General features: G+C 42.8%; 1 protein-coding gene across 2 annotated transcripts in view; it reads left to right on the top strand.

The window, feature by feature from the left end:
* FLT1 (fms related tyrosine kinase 1) overlaps nucleotides 1-16,714 on the top strand; it is a 379,855-nt gene extending 363,141 nt beyond the window's left edge. For both annotated transcript variants that reach the window (XM_029602609.1, XM_029602608.1), the window contains 3 exons: nucleotides 5,880-5,964; nucleotides 10,044-10,138; nucleotides 14,266-16,714. In XM_029602609.1, coding sequence (XP_029458469.1) covers nucleotides 5,880-5,964; nucleotides 10,044-10,138; nucleotides 14,266-14,470 — 385 coding nt within the window. In that variant the 3' untranslated portion in view covers nucleotides 14,471-16,714. The remainder of the gene's footprint in view (nucleotides 1-5,879; nucleotides 5,965-10,043; nucleotides 10,139-14,265) is intronic.
* The last annotated feature ends 10,706 nt before the right edge of the window (nucleotides 16,715-27,420 follow it).

The following is a 27,420-nucleotide window of genomic DNA, read 5'->3' as shown; positions in this document are numbered from 1 at the left end:
CAAGCCCAGCATCCTGTTTTCAACTGTGGCCAATCCAGGATACAAGTACCTGGCAAGTACCCAAACAATAAATAAATCCTATGCTACTAATCCCAGTTGTTTCGAATGTGGACTCTGGAGCCGAGACGAGGTTGGCGCTGCCACCAGGAGAGGACCCCTGTTGGTCCTTGTCGTCAGGAGGCGGTGCAGGCTGAGAAGACCCAACTAGATCTTCACTTTCACCAGCCCTGGTTCCCCGCAGGTTATTTATTTATTTATTTATTTTTATTTTTTCTATACCGATGTTCCTGTATACAATACATATCGCACCGGTTTACATGGAACTGAACTGTCGCCTCAGGGGCGGAATACATTTTCTAAGATGGCGCCGGCCATCCATTGCTCCTACCATGAGACAGGGGCCAACCAATGGCACCGGTAGCCCCTGTCACATGGTAAGGGCAAAGGGCCACCGGCGCCATTTTGTTTACTGGCAGCCGATGGCCCGAGAGCGGGAGATCGCTCCCGGGACCCTCGCTGGACCACCACGGATTTTAGGAAAGTTTTGGGTGGGTCCGGAGGGTGGGGGGTTGTAATAAACTAAATTTTAAGGGTTGTGGGTTTTTTTTTTAATAAAGGTGCCCCTCCCCCCACACTAACCCAAACAACGAATTTTCCCCGAAGTTCGGGGAAAATCTGTCTCAGGATTCGGGTCCTACTATCCATGCAGAATTGGACAATTTCTTTTAAATTGTCCAATTCAGCAAAAACAAATGCACATCTCTAGTATATATACCCTCCCTGCCTGACGTCATCTTCAGGGGCCGTGAGGAACTTTCCTGCCATCGGCTCTTTAAATTGAGCGCGACAGCGCGCATGCCTAGGAGGGTGGGTGCAGAGGCTGGGATGGCGGCATGCCGCGCTACGAGGGCAGGCCGCATCGGCGGAGGTGGGTGTTGGCCGCAGCGAGCGGCAACGGGGAAGAGCCAGGCCTGGAAGCCTCCCGGTGGAGGTAAGGGGACCGGGCCACGGGCAGCCATGGCCAGGAATCCTAACACCAGTAATAAGCAGTGGCTATTCCTTAAGGGGCAGATTTTAAAAGGTGCGCGCGCGACCTACATTTGTGCACGCTACCCGGCACGCACAAATGTACGCCCGATTTTATAACATGCGTGCATCTTATAAAATCAGGGGTCAATGCGCGCAAGGGGGTGCACACTAGTGCACCTTGCACGTGCCGAGCCCTCGGGGAAACCAGCTGGCTTTCCCCGTTCCCTCCGACGCCGTTCTGAAATCGGTGCAGCCTCGGAGGGAACTTTCCTTTCCCCCCACCTTCCCCTCCCTGTCCCGCCCCGAGCCCGAAAAAAACCCTCTGTATTTTTGTCTCACAAGTTACGCCTGCCAGAGGCAGGCATATCTTGCACGTGCCGGCCAACTGCCGGTGCGCAATCCCCCGGCCCAGCAGCCTTGCAGAGACCTCTGGCCATGCCCCCCGGCCAGCCCCTGGACCTCCCCACCCCCACCCCTCCCCAGGACCACCCATTTTTTCAAGCCCTGGGACTTACACGCATCCTGGGGCTTTACGCGTGCCGCCGGGCCTTTTGAAAATAGGCCCGGTGCGCGTAACCCCCCTATGCACGTAATTCCTCCTGGATTTACATGCGTAACCCTTTGAAAATCTGCCCCTAAGTCAGTTCGATTAATTGCAGTTTATGGACTTTTCCACCAGGAATTTGTCCAAACCTTTTTGAAACCCATCTATGTTAACTGCTTTAACCACATCCTCTGACAAATTCCAAAGCTTAATTTGCACTGAGTGAAATATAATTTTCTCTGATTTGTTTTAAATGTGCTTTTAAGGCTCATCTTACTCCCACTGGGACCTGATTAAAATGTGCTTTGGATAGAGGGTCAATTACCCATGTTTTTTGGAGCTCCCCGGTAATTTTTTGCTTTTGGAAAAAGATCACATCTTATGTGAACAATTTATTAGGTTGTGACATTCCTTTGAATCCAGAACTAGTATTGTTTAAGGTAGAATTAAATAAGTATGTTTGAAAAGATGGTGAGAGGCTTCATGTCAAGAAATTATTGGAACATGGCAAACGCTCTATTTTGTTGGTTTGGAGGGAAGTATCCTCTCCATTCTTCTGGCAATGGCATGATGCTGTACACAATATGACGTTTTTGGAATCACTGGCTGCACATATGTTTTTTAAGTCCAAGACATGATTTTTGAAGGTTTGGGACATGTATCTTCAAAACCTTTCAAGTGGAACTAGGAGTTTAATCCTGAATACTTTGCAGTGAGACTAATATACCATGGAGTGCTTGACCATAGTTTTAGTGAAGAATTCCCTCAATCAGGTCGCATGAGAATAGGTAGAGGGAAGGGGGCTGGGGGGAGAAATTGAGGTGGGGTGGGAAGAGGGGACCCAGTCTTTATGGAGGAGGTCAGGGGTTCAAGAATAAGACATCTGATCTATTTGGTGATGATGACTGCTTTAATTTGACTTGGGTGGGGAATGGAGAGAAAATTGATAAAAGTTTGCATCAAAATGTCTCTTTCATGAATTGTTATACAGCTGAAATGTAAGTTTCACTGTATTATTACCACTATAATAGTGTATATTTTTGTGCTTACACAGTTTTCTTCTCATTTATACTGATTGTTATAGTAATAAAGATATTTAAAACTAAATGTGCTGCTTGCTAATTCATGTTGTGCTCTCTAGTCCTTCTATTATCTGAAAGAGTAAACAACCGATTCACATCTACCCATTCAAGTCCTTTTATGATCTTAAAGACCTCTATCATATCCCCCTCAGTCATCTCTTCTCCAAGCTGAACAGCCCTAACCTCTTTAGCCTTTCCGAACAGCGGAGCCGTTCTATCCCCTTTATCATTTTGGTTGCCTTTCTCTGAACCTTTTCCAATGCAATTATATCTTTTTTGAAATGCAGTGAGCAGATGGCATACAGTACTCAAGGTGTGGCCACACCATGGAGCGATACAGAGATACTATGACAGTCTCCGTTTAATGCACCATTCCTTTCCTAATAATTCCTAACCTTCAAATCTACCAACTCACCTTTATCCACATATTTATTAAACCCCTTCAAAAAAAAAATGTAGCAGATTTGTGAGAAGACTTTGCTTGGGTAAATCCATGCTGGCTGTGTCCCATTAAACCATGTTGCTCTATATGCTCTGTGATTTTAATCTTTAGAATAGTGTTATGTATGTGATGGAAGGAAGAGAAAGCTGCAAGTGAAAAGTACCTGCTGTAGGTTGTATGTCAGAGCAGTGACTGCATGTAATAGTGCTAGTTGTGGCCTGATTCATCAAAGTTTTTTTCCCACAGACACAGAATGGAAGAAAAGCCTTAGAGATGAAATTTCAAAGGAGTTATGCATGTAAAATTAGCAAATGCGTGCATAAGTAGCCTATACTTGTGTACATGCTCTTTTATAAACATCAGATATAGTATAATCACATGTATTTTCACTTTCACGCACACATCTACACGTATTAAAAATAGGCAGGCTGAGGTGTTACATGCTGGGGCCAAGATTTACACAGGTAAGTTACTATTTTGTAAGAGACTTACGAGAGTACATGTAGTAACTTATTCACACAATTTTATAGCTGCTAATTAATTATCTTGCTCAATTGATATCAGACTCATCTGTTATCAAGTACTGGTTGGGTGGGAGGTCTGGGCGAACTCAGGGGAGTTCAGGCAGAAGAATTAGGAGCATCTTGATGAGCAGGAGAAGAACTGAGTGACCAAGTGGAGGAATTGTAAAACCTGTGATTTCAATTACGCATGCATGTTTTAAAATAATCCAACTTGCATAAATCAGGGTTTTACACAACAAAGTTGTATTTTTTGTGCGTGTATGCTTTTAAAATAGGAAAAGCCTGCACGCTCAATGCATTGAAGGTATTTGCATGTTTGTTGGGGGGTAGACATATGTGTATTTTATAATCTGTGTGTACCTGATAATGCAATTTATAAAATAGTGTAGTATTTATTTTATTTATTTATTTATTTAAAATTTTTATATACCGGCATTCATGATACAATCACATCATGCCGGTTTACATAAAACAGGGGTGAACAAAGAACAATTGAGTAACCTATTAGTGTGGAGGAAGCAGTTACAAATAACAAGGTACTAGAACTGGGAGAAGAGAAGAAAGGGAGAGGATAACATTAGATATAGATATTTACATTAGTAATAACATTAGTAGTAGTTCTCAGCACGGCCATATACACGTATATGGGGCCATGTGAACTTGTTTGAAAGTTATCCTCATAGGGGTGAATTTTCATACCTGCGCTCAGGCATACATGTGCGTGCGCTACCCGGCACATGCACATGTATGCCCAATTTTATAACATGTGTGCACAGGCGTGTGCGTGTTATAAAATCAGGGGTCGGCACATGCAAGGGGGTGCACAGTTGTGCACCCTGCGCGCGACGATGCCCGCGGGCTTCTCCCGTTCCCTTCCCCCTAAACTAACCTTCCCACCCCTTCCCCTAACCTTTCCCCCCATAGCCCTACTCTAACCCCCCCCCCCCCCCAAATTATTATTGTACCTTTTGTGCCTGCTTGAAGGCAGGCGCAGGTTACGCACACCAGCAGCCTGCTGGAATGCGATCCCCCGGCACAACGGCAAATGGGAGCTGTGCCGGAGGCCTCAGGCCCCGCCCCCTTCCTAATCCCTCCTCGCCTCTTAAGTAAAGCCCCGGGACTTAGATGCGTCCCGGGACTTTACACGCGTCGCCAGACCTTTATAAAATAGGCCCGGCGCATGTAGGGCTTTGAAAATCTGGCCCACAGTGTAACAGGGCCCTTAGAAGTCAATATTCAAATAAATTATGTGGGTAAAATCAGGTTTAACCCACATAAATCTTCCCCTTTAAAAATATCTCCCCCTTTTTACGGGTAACTTTGTCTGACAAAAAGGGGGTGAGGCTGGATGCATGACAAGCCGGTCTGCACAAATAGGAGGCCTAAAGTTATGCAGGCAGCTTTACCCGGATATTTGGTAGAAAACTTCTCCGGGTAAGTTCCACTGAGTATCCGGATATCTCACCCACTCACCAGCCTGTTGAATTGGGACCTCTGTGTTATGAGAACCTTAGGAGGTAATTTTCAAAGGAGTTATATATACGTAAATGTAACATACTATCATAGCAATTTTCAAAAGTAAAGTAAAGTGCATTTAAATGAGTAAATCCTATGGACAATTCAATGGCATATATTGTGGCAATTTTCAAAAGCCCTACCTTCAGTAAAGTGTAAAACCCAGTTTTAAGTGAGGAAACGCTTTTTAAAATCAGGCCCACTGTGAGTGTATCACATTTGCCACTGTAGATGAGAATGTCTTCCAGCATCCCTAGAGCCCTGGGAAGACTTTATTGCATGAACGTGTCCTGTGTGTTTGAGAAGATGAAAGGTGGCTATGAGAGGCAGAGTTTGTGAGAAGAGCATCCGTGATGGTACCAGATGTGGCTGAATGAGGGTGAGGAGAGGGTGAAAAAATATGAATGTTAGGAAAACTCGATTTAGATTAAGAAAAAAAAAGATGGACTACATGTTAACAGATAAGATGTTTGCTGAATATCTCCTGAATATTTGCTTTTATGGCAATTGCTATTAGGAGTTTTCCTATTATTCATTCTTTAGAGGCCAAAAAGATTTTCGATGAATTGAGCCCATGGTATATATGCACAGTAATGGGGTATTGTCACCCACAGTCATGTGGTGTTGCCCAAAAGAATAAATTGTGGATACATGTATTATTCTTTTGTATGTGTTACCTCTACATGTTAAGGATTGTGGTTTACTTCTAATTTGTGTTTTTGTTCTGCTTATCTTTTGAATAGATACATAAACACCTACAACATGAATCCTCCTCAGAGAGTAAAAACCTTTGAAGAACTTTCTCCTAAAGTCACTTCAGTGTTTAATGTGAGTCATGTTAATGAAATGAATTCCTTTCATTTATACTGAGTTCTTCTGTGTCCATTGGTAACCAAGAGAGCTGGGCAAATCTTTCAAAACTAAGGGGGTCATTTATCAAAGGCTTTTCGAATGCGATAGAATGCAAATTAGGGGGAGGGGAGGAGTCGGTGATATCGTCGGCAGTGGCGCGCCGTGCTGCGGGCTTTCGCAGGCTCACCCCACCCCCCTTTTCCACAGGATTCATCATTCTGCAAGGAATGATGAATCCAGGCCTAAGTCTGATGACCAATCCACACATTTCCTTTAAATTTAGAAAAGTCCACACATTTTTGGATTTTCCAATTAACTATGTAAATTTAAATGGTCTTCTACCTTGCTAGTGAGTTGGAGTAGGATTCTTTTTAGATTTTATGTCAAATTCTCTCAAATTTGCTTTTGACTTTTGGAAAATCTGAATCAGATTTCATTGGATTTTTTTAATCTGCTTCTTATTTTGTGGTTGATACTGATTTGTTACAGATATTCTCTAGGTCTGCTGGAAAAAATACAATGAATTTTCCAAGCATATTAAAGAAAAAACAATAACCCAGACAAACATGGGTCATGCTGAAATACACTTGGTTCAAGTTTGAGTACAAACTGTTTGCACATGTGTAGTTAATAAGGAATAATTCATTAATTCATTTTCTGTCTGAGACAATTGAAGGTCTTTTAGTCTAGGTAGAATATTTAGAGACGTAAATGCATGCATAAGGCCTGCATACAAAACATGCATTATTACACACTCTGCATGCTTTATGTGTGCAATTTTAAAGAACCTGCATGGAGGAGATTATTTAGATTTTAAACTTAAATTAATTGTTTTGGGTTTAAGATTTTATTTCATGATACAGTGCTTGCCACAAAACAGTAGCTGACAAGCATTTAGGGCTTGATTTTCAAAATGATTTATGTGCATAAAACCCTGGTTTATGCGTGCATGTTGCATTTGGAGAATCAGTCGAGAACCAGTGGGTGTAACCGTCTGTGCCTAACTTTATGTGCACCGAGGAAAGGCATTCTGGGAGGGGGGCAAAGTTGAGACGCAACTGCAACTTACTTGCCTACTTCTTGATATTAAAACGTATGTGCGTAACTCAGCCCGCACCATTCATACGCTGTTTGCAATGGGGGTAACTTTGCATGAAGTAATTTGTGTATGTATTCAGTCAATTTCTAAGCCAACTTACACATGTAGGTTTGTTTTGAAAATACCCAGCAAAGTCTGTGGGCTGTTATAAAATTACCTTCTAATAGCTCCATGTTTGAAACAATGCCATATGATACAACCAATCCCATTACTCAGAATCAAGCTCAACATTGTATTTGAAGTATTATAGATATTATTATTATTGCTATAAAGTAGTACTTCAGTAGCCTTGAAAAAGAATGCAGTGTTTGATTCTGAATTTAATGGAACATTGGACTGTTAAATGAGCAGTATGGTTGACTGTTGAAGGTGTATTATCTGAAAACAAAGGGCAGATGAATTAAAGATTTGCTGCAGGATTGCCATGGTGTTTTGTTTTCTATTGAAAATAGTAATACCTGGATATTTTCATTGATCAATCCAAAGCAAATTTTTGTACTAGAGCAAAATTTTGATGCGGCTGCCTGAAAGATATTGCAACAATATTAACCTTGTCAAACCCCCTACAATTTTGGAAGGGAAATAGAAGGCCTGTACCTAAAAGAAAATATAAAATACAAAAACAATAAAAGATAAAAAATGTATTTATTGTTTGATGCTGTTTATAAAGGATGCATTCTCAAAATCTTAATAGGGTTTAGTCTACTCCCCTCTGCTAGAGATAGTTCTGTCTTTTGTGATTATTAAGGTTTTACATTCTAATCTTGGAATCTGATCCCTTATCTACAGTTTGAATATTGTAGCCACATTCTGTTGACAAACTAAAGAATATTTTCATTACATTACAGAAGTAGCAAAATAATGTTTTGACCAGAGACTAAATTAGTCCAAATTCTCCTTTCATTCAAGAGACTTGGGAAACATGAATACCTTGGATACTGTGGTTGACTTCATGAAATCATAGGGCAGTTACTTTATTTTCCTGTGATTCACTTTAGTACATAATAAGGAGACCGATATTCTATCTCTTACCTGGATTGTGGCTCGTCAGCTATCAGCTGTCTGCTCACACTGGATATTCTCTTTCTGGCACTGGCCCTAAGGGTTCATATGTCCATCTCTGACGGTCCAAAAGGGCTCCAGAAATGACTGGAGGGCTGCCTCCCTTACAGTGAGCTCAGGTCATAAACCCAGCTGATGTACTGCTCCCAAATTTCCTGTGGAACCTCTCTCAAGCTGTCCAGCAGCAACAGAGTAATCAAGTCCTGGTCATGTAGACATTACAGGATCTCTCTTCTTGTCTCCAGAAACTGCAATCCTTGCTCCCTGCTACCACCTCGTCTGAGGCCGTATAACCACAGTGCACTGCCCCCATTCCTCCGCAGATCACACCTGCCTTATGCTTGCCCATGCCTTCCTTATACAAAGGTTTACCCCCGAGTCTGCTGGGTCTTCATAAACCAATGCTTAATCCACTTTGAGCTCCAGCCGGCCAGTTTTTGCTTCCAAGAGAGCGAAGATTACATTTGTGATTTCCTTGCCTTCTGGTTGGGCCCTGGCTTGGGTAATTCCATTATGGGAAAAGAATGTCCCCAGCTTCTCCATACTACAAGACTTCCTAGCTACCCTTTGGAGAGTCTTTGATGAGCCTGCCTGGGTCTCCTTTGCTGCCACAGAACTACGCCAACTATGGAAGGATTCTCAGAGCATTAAATAGAATGGCTAAAACGTCCCAACAATGTGCAATGAATTAAATCACCATGTTACGGATTTTTTTTTTATCTCATTTGATGGGCCTCATATGTGGGCATGGGTATCAGTACATATTAGCAGAGACTCCTAATGCCGGTAATGTAATCATAGGACCAAAATGATTTTTTATATGCTCGTGAATTCACCATCCATTTGTGATATACTGTTCAACAATTTTTTCATTTAACATTAAATTAGTAACATATTGTAATAGATGTTACTTAGCTCTTAGCTGTATTGTGCAAAGAAAAGCTTTTTATCCAGAGTCACGAGGCTACAGGTGTCAAAGCACGACACGGACTGTGTTTCGGCATCTGCCTTCTTCAAGGGGCCAAATTCATGTATCGAGGTGTCAGCGGCATTTCTTCCAGCTTCCGGCCCCTTGAAGAAGGCAGATGCCGAAACACAGTCCATGACTGGTAAAATGTTAGAAAATAACTCATAGTGAAATTTACAGAGTATTTTTGTCCAAAGCATTTCACAGACAAATTGAATAATAATAATCGAGGTCCTTATTCTGCCACTGTGCAACTCAGTGACTTAGCCATATAAGCTTATCTGACTAACTTAGCCCATATATTCAGTGGTGCTGCCACACCACTGAATATATCTGACTATCTTAAATTTAGCTAGATAGGTTTGTCCAGCTAACTTTAGGACAGATCTACAAGCTGACAATAGTTAACCGGATAAGTTAGCAGCTAACTCTGAATATTGGAATAAGCCAGATAACTTATTCAGCTAACTCAACTCCTCCCAGTTACACCCTCAGCTTGCCCCTAACTTATCCGGCTAAATTATTGTTGCCTTAACTTATTATCCAGTTAGAGTTTAGCCAGAAAAGTGTCAGAAAACTATATGAGCTGTCCATCTAGATGCTTTTGAATATAGACCTCAATTATTGTTATTATAAAACTTTGCTTTCCAAATTAAAAAGTGTTACTTTTACTAATTGGTTTGGGATTTGACCATTTGGAATAGAGGTTAAATAGAATTGAGATATGGCCATAATAAAAAAGGCATACCTTTCATTCCACCAAAATGGGATAAAATTCCTATACAGAGACAAAAAAGGATGGGAGACCAAGGAATTGGGTCAAAAAGTAATAGAGGCCAGGGTCAGGCCAATAGTGTGAGGGCACTACTGATGCTTTTACACCTTCATTTACCTGCATGGATAACAGTCACATGTTCCTTGTTGTAGGATTACCAGGCAGACAGTGGGATGGTCCTGGCTTCAGAAGAACTGAAACGCTTTACTTGGACAGGAAGTAAATCAAAGCACATGCTGTTCTTTGGGTAAGTCTCAAAGCTTTCATGTTATTCTATTTTTTTAAAGCAATGTATTAAAATAAAATTCAAAACACCTTTTAATCATGGGCTGAGGTAAAATAAAATTGTATACATTGGCATGCAAATAAATCAATCCCCTCACAAGACAGTTTTTTGAAGGCAATAGTGCCTGCATTAGAGGTCATTATATTTGGTAAATTGCCCAGCACCCAGGCCAGATTTAGTATTGGAAAAGAGATTTGTTCATTTTTTTTCAGCTGCATCTGGTGGGACACTTAGAATTAATGGCCACTGTTTTAAACATTTGCACTAACCATTTCCCATTACTAATTAGAATCTACTGGAATGGTACTCATTCAGCTGGCAACTTTTTATTGAATGGATGTCAAGTTTTGGTTTGCTAAGCAATTAATTTTTCCGTTAAGATTTTTGACCACTCCACGATTGCATGAGTACCTCCTACAGGCAACATCTCCCGGCTTTCAGGGGGCATCATAGCCATTTTAACATGCGTACATCACCCGGATTTTCAGAGGGAAACCAAGTGGGTATGTTCCCTTCAGAAATTAGCATATAGACGGTAACTTTCAAACGGGTGCACATATATCTAACTGCGCATGTGTGTGGGCGCGCAGTTAGATGCATGACAATTTTATGTCCTGCACGCACATGCGTACGTGTGTTAGAAAATAGCCTCGGTGCGCGTATGTGTGCTCCTAATTTTAAGTGTGCATGCACAGCTGCATAATGTCAGCTTTCAGACGTGTAAGGGAATTTTATAACAGGTGCACGCACCTCTACGCCATTATCAGTTTTACCAGTTCGTCCACCAGTTTGCCCAATCTACTGCTAGGCCTCCAAACCTCCCTTGTTCTTTAGCCTGCTCTCCTCCCAGTTAACCCAGACACTCCAAACAATTCAGAGATTCCTGGAATTAGTTTTATTGAGACTTACACATCCTCCATAGCAGAAATAACTTTATGCTCAAGTATACCTATTCTGTTGTACCCCGTCCTGAATACAGGAAGGGCAGGTACCAAATGTTTAAAAATAAATATATAAATAAAATAAATAAATATGTTATAATCACATCAGCACATAAGGATACAATGACTAATTAATACAGTTTGATTATCTCCCAAAGAAAATCCATTAAAAAAAAAAAACAGCAGGAAAAAACATAGCTGTCACATGAGAATTAGTTCATGAGACAGAGCTTGTGCATGAATTCAGTTTTACTGGCCTTTGCTGGCAAATGTTTACAACTCTGCACTTGCAGGCCGATACAGTACAATGTGCTCCGTTGGAGCACACTGTTAGCCTGCAATTGGACGCGCGTTTTCCCTTACCCCTTATTCAGTAAGGGGCGGAAAATGGGCGTCCAACCCGCGGCACCTAATAGCCCCCTCAACATGCAAATGCATGTTGATGGCCCTATTAGGTATGCACGCGCGATTCAGTAAGTAAAATGTGCAGCCAAGCCGCACATTTTACTTTCAGAAATTAACGCCTGCCCAAAGGTCGGCGCTAATTTCTTCCGGCACCGGGAAAGTGCACAGAAAAGCAGTAAAAACTGCTTTTCTGTGCACCCTCTGACTTAATATCATAGCGATATTAAATCAGAGGTCCCGAAGAGTAAAAAAAAGTAAAACAAAAAATAATTTTGAATTCGGCCCGCGGCTGTCGGGCCGAAAACCGGACGCTCAATTTTGCTGGCGTCCGGTTTCCGAGCCCGTGGCTGTCAGCGGGCTTGAGAACCGACGCCGGCAAAATTGAGCGTCGGCTGTCAAACCCGCTGACAGCCGCCGCTCCTGCCCAAAAAGAGACGCTGGGGACACCCTAGTGTCCCTAGCGCCTCTTTTTACCGCCGGGCCTAATTTAAATACATTAACTTACTGTATTGCGCGCACAGGAGAGTGTCCTGTGCGCACACCGGGAGAGCAGGTGCTCACCCGCTCTCCCGCATTTTTTACTGTATCGGCCTGTTGGTCTTTTAAACATATTTATAAGTTAGGATGCTATGTTCTAGCAGGCCCTGGGGTTAATGCCCTGTTCAACATACATTATTGGCAGTTAATACATATATTGCCCAATGACCACCTTCAATGATTATTATTTATGCGCATTATCATTACAACATGGTAACACCATGTGCATGCAAATCATTCAAACATCAGAAGATTACTATGGTATGTACTCTCCAGCTTTAATAGCTAGAAACTTAATTTATTACGGCTTTTCTCCTATTCTGTGTCTATAGGAAAATAAAAGTTTGGTAAATCAGGCACTTAATGCAGGAATCGTAACTACAGCTCCAGAAATGCTAGAGACCCTCCTAGTCCTGCCTGACACCTCCCTGGAAGTCCCTCAAAATCCTACCCCCAACTCCGACTCAGCTGTGACTCTCCCCTGACCTCTCTCTCACAAAAGTCAAGACTTTGGGCCCATGATCTCCCCTCCCCTGATGATCAAGCACTTCAGCTTGCAACACAGTCAGACTTCTGGGCTCCTAAACCCTCGACCATTCGGAGCAAACAAAACCCCTCATGGCCCCCATCTCAGACCCTCCTGAACTCATGATCCCACTGGCAGACCCCCCTCCCACCCTCGGTACCTCCCCAAGCTTGCAGCTCAGGCCTTGTTGAAGCATCAAGATGTGGGCCCCCTTAGACTCCTGGGGCCTCCACATCATGGCTCATTGCAGTGGTTGCCCAGACCACCTTAAGTGTCCTCCTTCCATTGTGGCCCATCAGAGCAAATCCCCCTGAACCCTTCCCTCCCTCTCCCTTAGGCTCCACTTATCCGGCTGGCCAGGTTTCTAAGAATTTTCGCCAGGAGAAGGGAGCCAGTTTCCCTCTTGTTGGCCTTGGCACCTAAAACAATTAGTTGCAAGGGCACTCTGACCTGAAAATTGAAAGCCTTTGTGAGTGGTGGCACCCCACTTTGCCACCAAGTTAGTATTTGGCTGGCCTAGCCAGTGTTCAGTAAGAAAGGTTGTCACCGTCCTGGACCTTTAACCGGCCAATGTAAATTCCAGTTTTGTGCCAGCCGCCAGCCTCTAGAAGAGCAAAGACTCTCCTCTGCCCTGTGGACCTTTCTTTGTTGAAGCAAGAGCTGCTCTGCAAGCTGATCGCGATGGTAATGGCAGCAGCTCCCTCAGTAGATTAAAACCTTGACTGGATTCCCAACATAAATTGTAAGGCAGCCCAACTGTTGCCAACTTAAAAAGAGAACAAATAGTCACTTGTCTTCTCCCACCCTTTACAACCACTCTCCATCAACTCTCCCCCTCAGACCTTTCCTTGTTGACATAAGGGCCCATCTGAAGCCCTTGTCCCGGTGGTGGAGACAACAACAGTGTGTTATAAAGGCTCTCGGGCTGGGGACTGAGCCAGTGCGTTCTCTGTTCCCGAGCCCTGCAATGGTCCCACCCGCTCCTGACTTTTGAATAGGAGGCAAGTCCTGGGATCAGAGTCCGTGCTGACTCAGTCCCCAGCCCGGGTGCCTTTGCAACACACTGTGGTTGTCTCCACCACTGGGATGAGGGCTATGGATGGGGCCCCTACTTCAACAAGGAAAGATCTGAGAGGGAGGGTAGATGGGGTGGGGGGAGGGGGTGGGTGTCCATTGGAAAGGGGAGATTGGAAAGCGGTGGAAGACAAGTGGCTACTTTTCTTTTTTTTAACTTGGCAATCCTTTTTTTTAAGTTGGCAACACTTGGACTACTTTATAATTTGGTAATCCAGTCAAGATTTTAATCTACTCAGGCGGCAGCAGAAGGAAAATACCTACAAGTTGCTTTGTGGAAATACAGGACAGATATTTCCAATTTCTAATTTGCTTTCTGCCGAACGTTTGATAAGACGTCAGCTCAGGCTGTCTCTCATCACACACTTCTTGTTAAATGATCAATACTTTTGCTCAGGCTGGGAGATAAAAAAAGTAAAAAGCGTGTCCTGGTGACAATGTAGGAAGTGCTGCTCTACAAGAACTCTTCGTGTCATGGTAAATAATTTATTATGACTGTGATCTGTTAAGAACAAATTCTTTTTTTTTTGGGGGGTGGGCAAGCAGAATGTAAGGCTTGTGAAATAAATAAAATAAATAATAAATGGCATGGTTTTCTTTTACAGCTTGAAAAAATCTTCCAGCAGAAGCAAAGAGTCTGTTCTTTCAGAGTGTGCAAGGCCCAATGTCTACCATTCCAGCTGTGGTCACATCAATGAGAGCAGCCGAAGGTTCAACTATGACAATACAGCACTGGAGAAAAAGATGTCATGCTGCGCTCCTCCCCCCGCCTACAATTCAGTGGTCTCATATTCCACAGCACCTAGTTAAGTTACATGAAATGCTGTCTCAAGATACTCATGAATATTCCAGCTGGAAACACGCTAGCTTTTCCAAAACATCATGAATTGTACATTTTCCCTTAAGAGACAACCATTTTTGTAGTGGTCTTGAAAGTATTTTTTTTTCCCCCCCTAGACTGACACACGAATCCGAGTGTTGCTTTATTGTTTCTGAAAATTAACATGCATACAGCTACCAAAAGCAATTAAAGAAGAAGAATTGCAGCCAAATAATGAAATGCAAAAGGTGAATAAGTGTATTTATAAGCATGGGCACTCTATCAGATTCTGTGGATTCTTCTTAGTCTTCCAGTGAACCCGCACTGAAAATCATTTTTACAATAGGCATTTAAGTCAAACATATGTTTGCAGTACTACTGGACCTTATAACGTATTGCACTGACTAGCTCTTATTTATACAAACCTATTCAGCAATATGGCACGATGGTCAATAAATTCTGCATTGTGCTAAAGAAGTACACCTGGGGCCAGATGTGCCATAGGGTCTCTCCAGCTGTGTCTATATGGGAAATTGGCTTAGCAGCCCTGACCCATGGTGCCCCCAAGGCTTCAGAAGGATACCCAGAAGTAATAAACTGTTGACTAGTCCTCTTTTTTGGATCTTCAGTAACTTTTTATATTTTTATCTGCGGATTTCAAATTTAGTTAACAATATTTGTGTATAGTAACAAAATATTTATATTAGTAATTTGTATCAAACATTCTTGTCTGGAAACTCGTGAAAGGAAATCTACGGTATTTTGGTTTGTTTTCCAAAGACTAAATGCAGTAGTAGAAGTTTAGCGTTAGCTGCTGCAGTAAGAAGGTATATTTTGCAAGGCTTCCGTGGATCATGTTAAGTGAGGTTAGGTGGGGCTGTGCAGAAGAAGTACTCCCTTCTCTGTCACTCTGTGAGACATTTCAACAGGCATGATGATGAATCTGACCTGATTAGTTTGCTTTATCCTCAGAGGCCTGGAGTGGCTCTAGGTCCTGTCAATTCCATTTTCTAAAAGCTGCTCATAGAGGGCACCGATTCAGACACTTTTCCGAATTCCTAGACTTCTCACTGCAGTTTGAAAGAGCTTTAGGTGTCTAGAGAAAAGAAAGCGCTTAACTCATTGCATTCAGCTCTTTGAAGTGCTCCCTGGTGGTGGTGAAGGACAAATTGTGACATATAATCACAGGAAATACTAATCTTGGAAAATGGCATGGCACAGGGGCAGCGGAACACGTTTTTGGTTGGGGGGGGGGGTGCAAACAAACCAATCTCTGTCCTTGCCTCCCCCCCCCCCCAAAGTTGATGATGTGTGAGGCAAATAGTTGGCATGCCATGGCCCAAAATTTCTAACGCATGTATGAAAGAAGCAATTAGCAGTCAACTATAGAGCAACAAGCTGCATTTAAACTTTCTTGATTATAATTAGCCTGGCAATCTAAATTGAAAGCAATTGCAGGAAGCCAGAACCTGCAGGTTTTCATTTAAAAATATATATTAGATAGATAGATAGATATACATAAATACACACATTTTAAGATTAAATTACAAACATTAACCCAAGCAAAAATATTTTTGACTTGGTCTCAATACAGCGGCCGATTCCCATGGCAGCTAATGGACATTGCAGGTCAGTATCTCCATAATTACTTGACTCTAAAGTGCTTCTCCTTACTTGAAAGCCAAGAATTTAAAGACGTGCCAGCCATTTAGATTGTAACTGTGTGCTGTGGAAGACAAGAGCAACTTAACAATATAGCAAAATTATATTTTCTGTAAACAAAATCTTATACAACACATTAATGTACAATCCAGCTCACTGACAGGGTCATTCATCAAAATGCGTTAGGGCGTATCGTGGGCATTAGGACCCTAACACCTGCGATAATGCCATAATGCATGCGTTATTTTTCACATCTCGCAATGCGTATGCAACTTTTGAAAATTTTGTCAAAGGGGAGGAGTTTGGGTGGGGTTTATGAAAATAAGGGGTATTTAATGTTGCGTGCAATAGCGTAATGCATGTTATAACACTGGAAATAGCTACCCTGTTTTTTCTCGCATTAAGCTGTGTGATATGCCCGAAATGGGATTCATGATATTTATTGCGAATCCCGTTTTGGGCAGAGGAGGGAGAGGGAGTGGAGTAGAGTAGAGAGGTGGAGAGAGAGAGAGAGAGAGAGAGCCTCTGGGGTGGCACACATATTAGTCAACTACAGAAGGGTCATCTAGTAACTTGAGGTGAGGTTTTGGTGGTGGTCTAGCATTTGGGGGGCAGTTTTACATGCACAGTCAGATGTACAAACAGCACAGTACACATCAGTGAAGATTTGATGTGATTTGGAATGAGGAAAGATACACAAAAATGAGATTTCTACAATGTACTCTCGCCCTAGCTTGATGCACTGTCTACCTGGGTGCTATCACTGTGCATGTAAAATTGGCCCCCAAACCCTAGACCACCACCAAAACCTCACCTTGAGTTACTAGATGACCCTCCTATAGAGGTATAAATAGTTGACTAATAGGAGAGCTTCTCTTTCTCTCGCTCTTGTTTGCTTGCTCACTCTCTCTCTCTCCAACCCAAAACAAGGAAATGCCTGGGCACTTTGCAGCTTGCAAAGTGAAAATATCATGGGTGCGATAAATTTAACATGTGTTTCGCGGGCGCTATTCATGCAAAATTTATAGCAAAATGATGAATCTAGGCCTGAGGCAGTCATTTTGTTGAATGTTTTTCTTTTAACACAGGAAATGCTCGATTTGAGATGTTTTGAGTTACACGTCAGAGTTCAAAGTTTCTAAATTGACATCCATTATACAACTTACAAAACTTGGTTTGGTTTGACTTTAAGACACTTGAGTGTATCCCAACAGGCACACATTGATGTGCTGATGACCATGAGTTTTGGCAAGGTGGCATCAGTAGTAAGAATACCAAGGACTTCCTCTCCTCAAAATAGTGGCAGTGTAATATCCTATAAGCATGCCTAAGCACTTTCCCCTTCAGACAAAAAAGTGTAATGCTTTAAAGTGTCACTGTTGTGCTACACTACTTCATATTATTAAATTCCAGTTTATTTTGGTGAAAATATGGTATTGGGCCCTGATACTGGAACCAATCCCCCATTTATAACATTGTTCTTATGGGACAATTGGTCGTGACTTACAGATATTCGACTTAAGACACGGTGTCTTAAATATGACAACTTACTGATGACAAATTTCATGTCACTTCAGCATAAGGCTGTCGAAATAGCAGTTTTTCACTCAACGCACAATTCAACTCTGGAATTTGTTGCTTTTTCACTCAACGCACAATTAAACTCTGGAATTTGTTGCCAGAGGATGTGGTTAGTACAGTTAGTATAGCTGTGTTTAAAAAAGAATTGGATAAGTTCTTGGAGGAGAAGTCCATTACCTGCTATTAATTGAGTTGACTTAGAAAATAGCCACTGCCATTAGCAATGGTAACATGGAATAGACTTAGTTTTTGGGCACTTGCCAGGTTCTTATGGCGTGGATTGGCCACTGTTGGAAACAGGATGCTGGGCTTGATGGACCCTTGGTCTGACCCAGTATGGCATGTTCTTATGTTCTTACTTTTGCGTTCTTGAGCCCTTTTCCTTTGAAATGTAAAAATCAGCAAACATGCTCAAGATTTTTTTAAAAAAAGGAAGTCAAATCCAAATACCCATTCCAGTGGGTTCTTCCTGACGTGAGCTTTACGTTGTGTTATCAGTCACACCACTAGCAAACAAAATGACACTCTCCATGGGGCCGATGGAATGAGGTACGCTACATTAGCGCAGGTTTTTACTCCTGTTTTAGCATGTATTTTTCTGCGGTAAGTTAACTCTGGTATTTAACTTGGGATTAAAGTCTTAAAAACTACACGTTAACCAGGAGTAAAAACCAGCGTTAAAATTAGCATGAGTTCATGAAAATCCCATGCAAAAGAAGCCATCATCTATTCCTTAGCAATGCAAGAAGGTGTGTTAAAGGGCAAACAGATTAAAGCACATTTTCTTAATGCTGGAAATATAACTCCTGGGTCGAGCAGAAGTAAAACTTAGCTCACATTTCTGGTAGCCATGTTATATTATAATGCTGTGCCCAGCGTGGTAGTATTTAGTTGCCTCTATCAGAACACAACAATAGAAGACTTTTGGCCACCAAAAATGTGAGTTTACTCCACCTCGATCCCAGGAATATAATTTCCAGTGTAAGCTCTCCAGGAGGGCATCTATAGCTGTAGTACATCAGCACCGCGCATCCTGACTTTGGCATACTTTTTAAATGTATATGCCCAAGGGAGCTTACATTTTATTCAGCTAGCAGTAAGTGACAAATCCAGAGAGCAAATTCTTGCTTCCAAGAACATTTTCAGAAGGCATGGCAAGTCAAATCAAAGCATAAGCTCTCTGGGGTGGGCACCTACAGCTAATTTTAAAATGCATAAACTCTCTGGGGGGGGGGGGGGGGGGTGCACCTGCAGCCAAACAGTACACCAAAGTTGGATGCACAGTACCAAAGTGAAGGTGCCGCCCTAGAGAGTATATGCTTTAATTTTTCTTGCCATATCTTGTCAAAAAGTCATTGCATGTGAGATTGGGGCAGTGCATCACAACTTATGGGTACATTTTCTCATTCAAGGCCATTTTGACGAGGAATGGCAAGTAAAATGGAAGAATAAGCCTTCTGGGAAGGCACCTACAAGCAAGATGAACAAAGCATAGACTCTCTGGGTGGACACCTACAGCTGAACAGGACGCACTTTAGCCCTGTGTAATTCCTGTCCAGCTGTTCAGGAAAACAAAGAAAACCTGTGACTTGTGGCTGCCTGAGAGAGCTTACATTGGACATTTTCTTGGGTTTGAGGTGGAGTAAACTCATATTTCTAGTGCCCAGTGTGATGCTTCACCTCCGCCCCAGGAAGGACTTACATTTTCAGTGTAAGTTATCTTGAACTGGAATCTACAGCTGACCAATGTGTAAGCTGTCTGAGGCGGACTCCTATAACCAGAATGTAATCCACTAAGGGGCGGATTTTCAAAGGGTTACACACGTAACCCCGAGAATCCACTCCTGCGTGCGCCGTGCCCACTTTGCATAGGCCCGGAGACGCGTGCAAGCCCTGGGATGCGCATATGTCCCGGGGCTTGAAAAAAGGAGCAGGGCAGGGTGGTCTGGGGGGCTGGGCAGGGGCGGGGCTGGAGCCTCCAGGCACGGTGGCCATTTGCCGCTGTGCCCGGGATCACGGGCCGGCCATCGGCTGGAAAGGGCTGGGGGGCGGGTTAGGTAGGAGAAGGGAGGGGAAAGTGTGTGGAAGGGGGGGGGGGGCAGAAGGAAAGTTCCCTCTGAGGCCGCTCTGATTTCAGAGCGGCCTCGGAGGGAGCAGGGAAAGCCATCAGGGCTCCCCTAGGGCTCGGCGCGCACAAGGTGCACAAGTGTGCCCCCTCTTGCGCGCAACGACCCCAGAGTTTATAACATGCGAGCGGCTGCGCGCGCATGTTATAAAATCTATGCGCGCGCGAAAGTTTTAAAATCTGGCCCAAAGTGTCTGAAAGGTGGAATATAAATACAGAAATGAAAGTAAAATAAATAATAATATGGAGGTCCATATTCAAACACCATTTAGACAGATAATGTAATAGTCATCCGTCTAAATGGCTTGCCCGTGTATATTCAGAGCTTATCCAGCTAAATTCAGGAGCATTCCCGGGGTGGGCAGGAGGCGTTCCGGGGAGGTGCAGAGTTAGCCGGATACGTTAACTGGCTGACTCCAACATTATATACAACCAGCTAACTTTAAGGTAGTCGGGCATATTCAGTGGCGCGACCGTGCCGCTTAATATACTCTGCTAGTTAGCTAGATAAGTTTATCCAGTTAACTAGCCGAGCCGCTCAGCGGCTGAATATTGCACCCAAAGTGCACACAAGAGAAATTATGTTTTGTTCAGCTCTATGTGCAAGCCAAGGAGAGCTTACACTGGAAATGTAACTTTTTCTTTGGTCTGAGGTAGAATCAACTCACATTTCTGGTGGCCAAAGACATTATATTGTGGTGCCCAGTGTGTTAGAAACAGCTAGACACTACCACATGGCCAGAGTAATAGAATTTCATGGCCACCAGAAATGTGAGTTAACCTTTACTCTATCTCATGCCAAGGAGTTAACAAAACACAGGAATAAGGAGGTAAGTGCTTGACGATGGAAGGGGGTGTGACCAAAATGACCATGCATGCAAGATTGGCACTGGGGATCCCAGCTTGGTCACAATTTCGCCTGCAAGGTCATTTGGGCAAGGCATACCAAGTGAAAGCAAAGGGTAAACTCTCTAGAACAGGCAACTACAGCCATTAGGGGTGCACAGCAGCAAAGAGCGTACTGTTCAGCTGTAAATGCCCTCCCTAAAGAGTTTACCCTTTGATTTCCCTTGGCATGCTTTGCCCAAATGTCCTTGCTTGCATCGAGATTGGCACTGGGCATCCTGACGAGCACAATCAGTCTTGCATACAAGGCCATTTTGGTCACACTCCTTCCAGTTTCAAGCACTTACATTTTTACTCCTGTTTTAAAGCACTTTTCTGCATTAGTGCAGATATTTCAGGTTAACCCACATTGTAGCACAGTTTTATTTCGTTTCGCTTTTTTTTTTTTTTTTTTTTACTCCTGTTTGATTTGCATCCCATTAGCTTACTGCATCCCTCTGGGACCCCTGTTTTAACACACATTTTAAGTAAAACCTGAGCTAAAATGTAAATTTGATTTTAGCACAGGTTTTATTATATTGGCCCCCATGTGAGTTGGTTTGTATGTTTAAAGCAGAAAATGTTCCTCGTTAGTCTGCAAAGTTTTCTTTCACAGCCCTCACAGTTTTAGTCTGAGTTGGTGGCAGTTCTTTAAAATTTTAGTGACATTAATCACTAGGGAAAATGCCAAAAGAATAGATTTCAGTCTTGAATTAAGAATGTATTTCTTACACGGAGATGGAAATTTTCAAAAGCAAAAACCTTTATAGAGGTGATAAGTACCCAAAGTAATCTTTTAAATGAGGCACAGAGAGCTTTTTATTTTACAGGTTAAGATTTATAAATGTCTTGTTAAATACGTTTTATGATTAAGTAGCATTTAAAAGGATTGTTTTTAAGGATTCCCTGTTCTTTGCCCGTATGCTTTGATCATTCCTTAAGTTATGTGCAGCTCCATAACAGGAAGAGCCCCTGCTGTGTGCCAGAGCACTGCTGGGATTTCCGATCTTTGATGATGCTCTGTCTAGAGCTGGAGTGCTTATTGTCTCATATCACAGAACACTGCAAGTACAATAGGACAGTAATTCTCTGCTTTGCAGACTATTTCCTTTCACTGCAAGCACCAATAATTAGCAATTTCCTATATGTCTACCTTATTCAATCTCATTTAGTGCACCAAGACATTCAGGGACTGATTAAAAAAAAAGCTGAATTCCTAAATTTAGGGACCTAAATTGGGTCCCTAATTTCAGTGCCTATTTTCAGCCAAATTTAGGGACCTAAGTTTTCAGTTGAAAATTCACATACATTTAGAAGTCTACAACTTAGGATCCTAAATGTAGGTCTGCTATTCATTTGCCTAGGTTTAGGTTCCTAGGGGCCTGATTTACCAAAGGTTTTTTTCTCATTCTGTGTCTGTAAGAGAAATTCTTAGTAAATGACCCCCTAAATTAGGTGCCTAGTTCTTAAAATCAATGCTAAGCTGCTAACTTTGTTTCCCCACCTTCTGTCTCTGTAGCCATCCATTTTTTAAGTTCTTAAACTGAGGCCCCCTAATGAAACTATGAGCCTAAATTTAGGCATTCAGTCCTACAAAATTTCTAAAAGGGCCAATTTTGAGCCTAACTCCAAAAATTAGGAACCTAAACTCTGAAAATCGGTCCCCAGAGTTGTCACTGCTCTCTTATCCCTGACCTTCACATATGCCACCTCCAATACTGCGATGGGTGACAGAACCTGCTTCATGGAAGTTAGTGTGAGATACTACAGAATAGAGGTGGCTGCTCGCTTCTTTCCATTATCTGTTTTTGTTTTTTTTTATATTCAATAAGGCCACCAAAAAGTATCAAAATATCTGTAAAGCCTAAACCAGAAGGATTATTTTTATTCGTTACAGTTTTAGAACTTTCCTATTATACTTAAGATACACTTTCTAGATCAGGGATGGCCAACTCCTATCCTTATGAGCAGCAAACAAGTCTGATTTTGAGGATATGCACAATGAATATGCATGAGATAAGAGTTTATTTATGTTATTTATTTAATTCTTTCTGATATACCGATACTCAAGACACATGTCTTATCGTACCGGTTTACAGCGAAACAAAGGGATAACCAGCGATATAGGCGGAAGTTACAAAAAACAGGGTGATGAAATTCAGGACAATTAAGATAGTTAAAATTAAGATAGTAAAATTTAAAATTAGCTTAACATGGCACTAAAATAGAGTAAGCAACAAGCAGTGGTAAACAACAAGCAATTTAAATCGTAACTTGGTATGAGACCTGGATGGCACTCAAACAGTTCTTCGAGGGGTGATTAAATCTATGCAAGGCGATGAGAAGAAATGAAATGGATGACAATCTATACCTCTATACATTATGGGGTAGATTTTCAAAGGGGTACGCGCGTACCCCCCGAAAACCTACCCCAAACCCCCCCTGCGCGCGCCGAGCCTATTTTGCATAGGCTCGGCGGTGCGCGCAAGCCCCGGGACGCGCATAAGTCCCGGGGCTTGCATGGAGGGGCGTGTCGGGGGCATGCCGCGAGTGCCGCCGCATTTTGGGGGTGGGCCCGGGGGCGTGGCGCCGGCATGGTCGAGGCCTCGGGACCAGCCCCCGGGTCGGGTGATGGCGCGCCAGCAGCCCGCAGGCGTAAATCTGCCAAAGGTAGGGGGGGGGTTTAGATAGGGCCGGGGGGGGGGGGGGGGGGTTAGGGAGGGGAAGGGAGGGGAAGGTGAGGGGAGGCGGAAGGAAAGTTCCCTCTGAGGCTGCTCTGATTTCGGAGCAGCCTCGGAGGGAACAAGCAGAGCGCGCCGGGATCGGCGCACACAGGTTGCACAAATGTGCACCCCCTTGCACGCACCGACCCCGGATTTTATAAGATACACGCGTATCTTATAAAATCCAGCATACTTTTGTTCGCGCCTGGTGCACGAACAAAAGTACGCCCGCGCGTACATTTATAAAATCTATCCCTATATGTAGTATAGACAATCTATACATTATATCTATACAGGGTGGTGAATAGAAAACGGCAGTTGAGTTGGATTGGGGGGGGAGAGGGATAAGGAGGGGGGTGGGATAGGAGACCGAAGGGGTGGGTGAAGGGGGCACTGAGGGCTGAGGATCTAGTGGGGTAGATTACATTATTACAGGTTTAGATCACGAGAGCAGCAAGAATAATGAGGGTTATTAAAGGATCAGTGTAGTTCTGACTGGAAAATATAAATGAAGATTTTTTACGATCCTTATTTGAGGTGTATGCACTACCTTATTTGAGTTATTTGATCCTTATTTGAGTTGCATGCACTACCACCATTGAATGCAAATCTCTTAGGCATATTCATTGTGGGTAATCTAAAAACCAGGTCTAAATGTGTCTCTTGAGGACTGGAGTTGACCACTCCTCATCTACATTGTTTGACTTGGCCTGGGCCATGTTAAGAGTTTCAGGATTAGGAATGTGGAATATTCATGACCAGCTCTTTACTTCAAAATAAATCCAGACGAAATTATTGTAAGAAAGGAAGCGTGCAACTTTAAGCAAGTGTTGAACACTGTAAATATATGCTTTTTGTGTGTAAGTATTTAAGATAAAGAAACTAGAAATTTAAAATTACTTTTATACAAATTATTTGAAAATTATTCTGTGGATATGAATGACTCATATGTATGTCTTACATTTATGATCTATTTTTTACAAAAATGTATTTTGACAACTACAGCCTTATAATAAACTTGGTTCTATTTACAGTTTATACAATGTTTATGCATTAATTACTAAATTAGACAGAAATGAAATGCCAGAGAATCAATCGGTATAAGGCTTCTACATTTACTGCTGCAATAGTAAAATAGCACTTTTCACTTGTATGTGTTTATAAAAATTAAAACAATGCTTGTTTTATAATCATACTTAAAAGCCTCTGTTTTCGACCCCCAGTGAACTGGAGATAATGACCTGACCCCAGCACATTTCCTGACTCCAATTCTGCCATAGTAAACAGATTCAAAGGGAGTGAGAATGGATAGAGAGGTGTGGCAGATACTATGAGAGGAACATGGAAAGGAAAGGAGTTTCCACAGAAGGTTAGAAGCCAGGGGAGTAGAGAACAAACGGGCCGATACAGTAAAGTGCGCTCCGGTGGAGTGCACTGTTAGCCCAGGGTTGGCCGTGCGTTTTCGACGCGCTAGCTTTAACCCCTTATACAGTAAGGGGTAATAGCGCGTCGAAAACGCGCGGCCAACCCCCCCGAAACTAATGGCGCCCGCAACATACAAATGTATGTTGATGGCCCTATTAGTTATTCCCGCGCGATACAGAAAGTAAAATGTGCAGCACATTTTACTTTCAGAAATTAACGCCTGTTAAAAACAGAGGAGGAGGAGTGGAAGGAGGAGGTGGTGCTCTGTGCTGTGCTGAAACTATGTGAGGGCCCGCAAGACACCATTCTGTCCGAAGTAGGGGGGTGATAACAAAGAAGGGGTGAAATCCATCAAATATTTTTCTCTTGCTGGCTTAAGGAATGTCTTAGCAAAACAAAACAAAACTAATTCATTTACAGCTTCTTTGTAAGTCAGGCTTTTCGCCTGGTTTATTTGTAAGATATTTTTTAAAAATCCAACAAGGATCTTCTCTTTTGTAAAATGTGTTAATAAATTACCAACTTTTATAATTTTTTTTCCTGAAAAAATACAGTACCTTCATTGTACACAGTTTTGGTACTGCTTGTTGTATTCTCTGATATGTTTGAATATTGTACTGAAAAGATGCTGCAATTTCTGAGGGTCTGCAGTTTGTGTTATACTGCAGTGAGTATGGGGAAGGAGGAGTAGTAAAACCTAAGCGGCTTTTCTCTGTGCTGCAAAAAACAAGGGGGACTGAAATTCTCTGCTGAGAGGAATCAGAAAAGAAAAAAATTGCAGATTAGCTGTTACAACTGGAGACAAAAACCTTAAAACTGATGCAATATTTTTTCTTTCAGCATGCAATTTAAAAGAGCTGTGTCCTTGCTCTTCCGGTGATGTCATCCCTTCAAACATGGCGGCCTCTTGTGTTCTCTCTCCATAAACAAAATATCTGACCATGCTTGAGGTGACATCATGGCCTGTAAAGTCATTCAAGATGGCTGCCTCCAGCATGGGTCATAGCACCAAACCTAAAACATACTGGGGCAGATTTTCAAGGATTTACGCTCGTAGCGGGGTTACGCACGCCGGGCCTATTTTCAAAAGGCCCAAAGGCATGCGTAAAGCCCCAGGATGCGTATAAGTCCTGGGGCTTGAAAAAAGGGGCATGGGCGTGGGAGGGGCAGTCCAGGGGGGGGGGATCTGGGTGGCTTTTGCCACTGTGCCCAGGATCGCGGGCCGGCCATTGGCCAGCGCACACAACCTTTGCCTGGCCGGAGGCAGGCGCAACTTATAAAATAAAGGTTGGGGGGTTTAGATAGAGCTGGGAGGTGGATTAGGTAGGGGAAGGGAGGGGAAAGTGAGGGGGTGGAAGGAAAGTTCCCTCCAAGGCTGCTCCGATTTCAGAGTGGCCTTGGAGGGAATGGGGAAAGCCAGCAGGGCTCCCCAAGGGCTCGTCGCGTGCAAGGTGCACTATTGTGCACCCACTTGTGTGCGCCGACCCCGGATTTTATAACATGTGTGCTAATGCGCGCGCATGTTATAAAATCAGGCGTACATTTGTGCGTGCCAGGTTGCGCACACAAATGTACGCCCGTGCATAGGTATTAAAATCTGCCTCACTTTGTTTTGGTTTTACTGCATATATGTGACTATGACATCATTTTCAGGACCCAATATAATGGCTGCCATCTTCGATGTGCATCATTTCCTTTCCCCAGGCAGCTGCTGCCATCTTGAAAAATTTATTTCTAGTTCCAGTCTATGTCATTAACAAGGGGCAGAAAGGGGGTATGCCTGAATGTGATGTCAGAAAAAAAATTAACAAAAGGGGCACAGCTTGGCAGGGGTAGGGCAGATGTCAACTAAAGGGTGGGACTAGGGGTGGGGAAATGGGCGGGGTTTGGACCTGAAGTGAATGCTGATTGGCTGGAAGAAGGGTCAATGGGTGGGGCTTTACCCAGAAGTGAATGCTGATTGTCTGAGCTACCTGTCACTTACCTGTCAAAACTTTTTTTGACAAGTGCTATATCCTTAGACTACTCCCATCCCTTGCTGATAATTTAAAAAAAAAAAAAGCCTTCTCCTGCATCTTACCCCATTGATGGGTCCAAAGGCAACAGGAATGATTTCCCATCACCCCTGCCCCACCAATGCCATTCTCTAAAATGGTACTGACCAACATGAAGCCGGCACCAGATGCAGTGGGGAGAGGAGATATTCTTCTTTTTTTTTTTTTGTGGTTTTAGTGCTTGCTATTGTAAAATAGGATGCACAAAAAAAAAAAAGAAAGAAAGAAATGAAAAAGTAATAAAAGTGAAACAAACCCTCTCCCCACCAACACAACAAAACAAAATGAAAAAAGAGATTCCTGCACAACACTAAAGGAATAGGACAGCAAGCATTCAGGTTACAATGGTACACATGATGATTCCAGAAATCTCTATGTAGATGTTTGTCTCACTTACCTGCCTATAGGTACAATCAATAAGGTAAACAAACATGTATGAAACCTACCAAAAGTGCAAGCAGGGTAGGCTGTGGCAATCCTGAACA

This window comes from Rhinatrema bivittatum, chromosome 5 (genome assembly GCF_901001135.1).
Source record: "Rhinatrema bivittatum chromosome 5, aRhiBiv1.1, whole genome shotgun sequence".
Lineage (NCBI taxonomy): Eukaryota > Metazoa > Chordata > Amphibia > Gymnophiona > Rhinatrematidae > Rhinatrema > Rhinatrema bivittatum.
The sequence above is the reverse complement of the archived record's forward strand: the minus strand, read 5'-3'. Positions and strand labels throughout refer to the sequence as shown.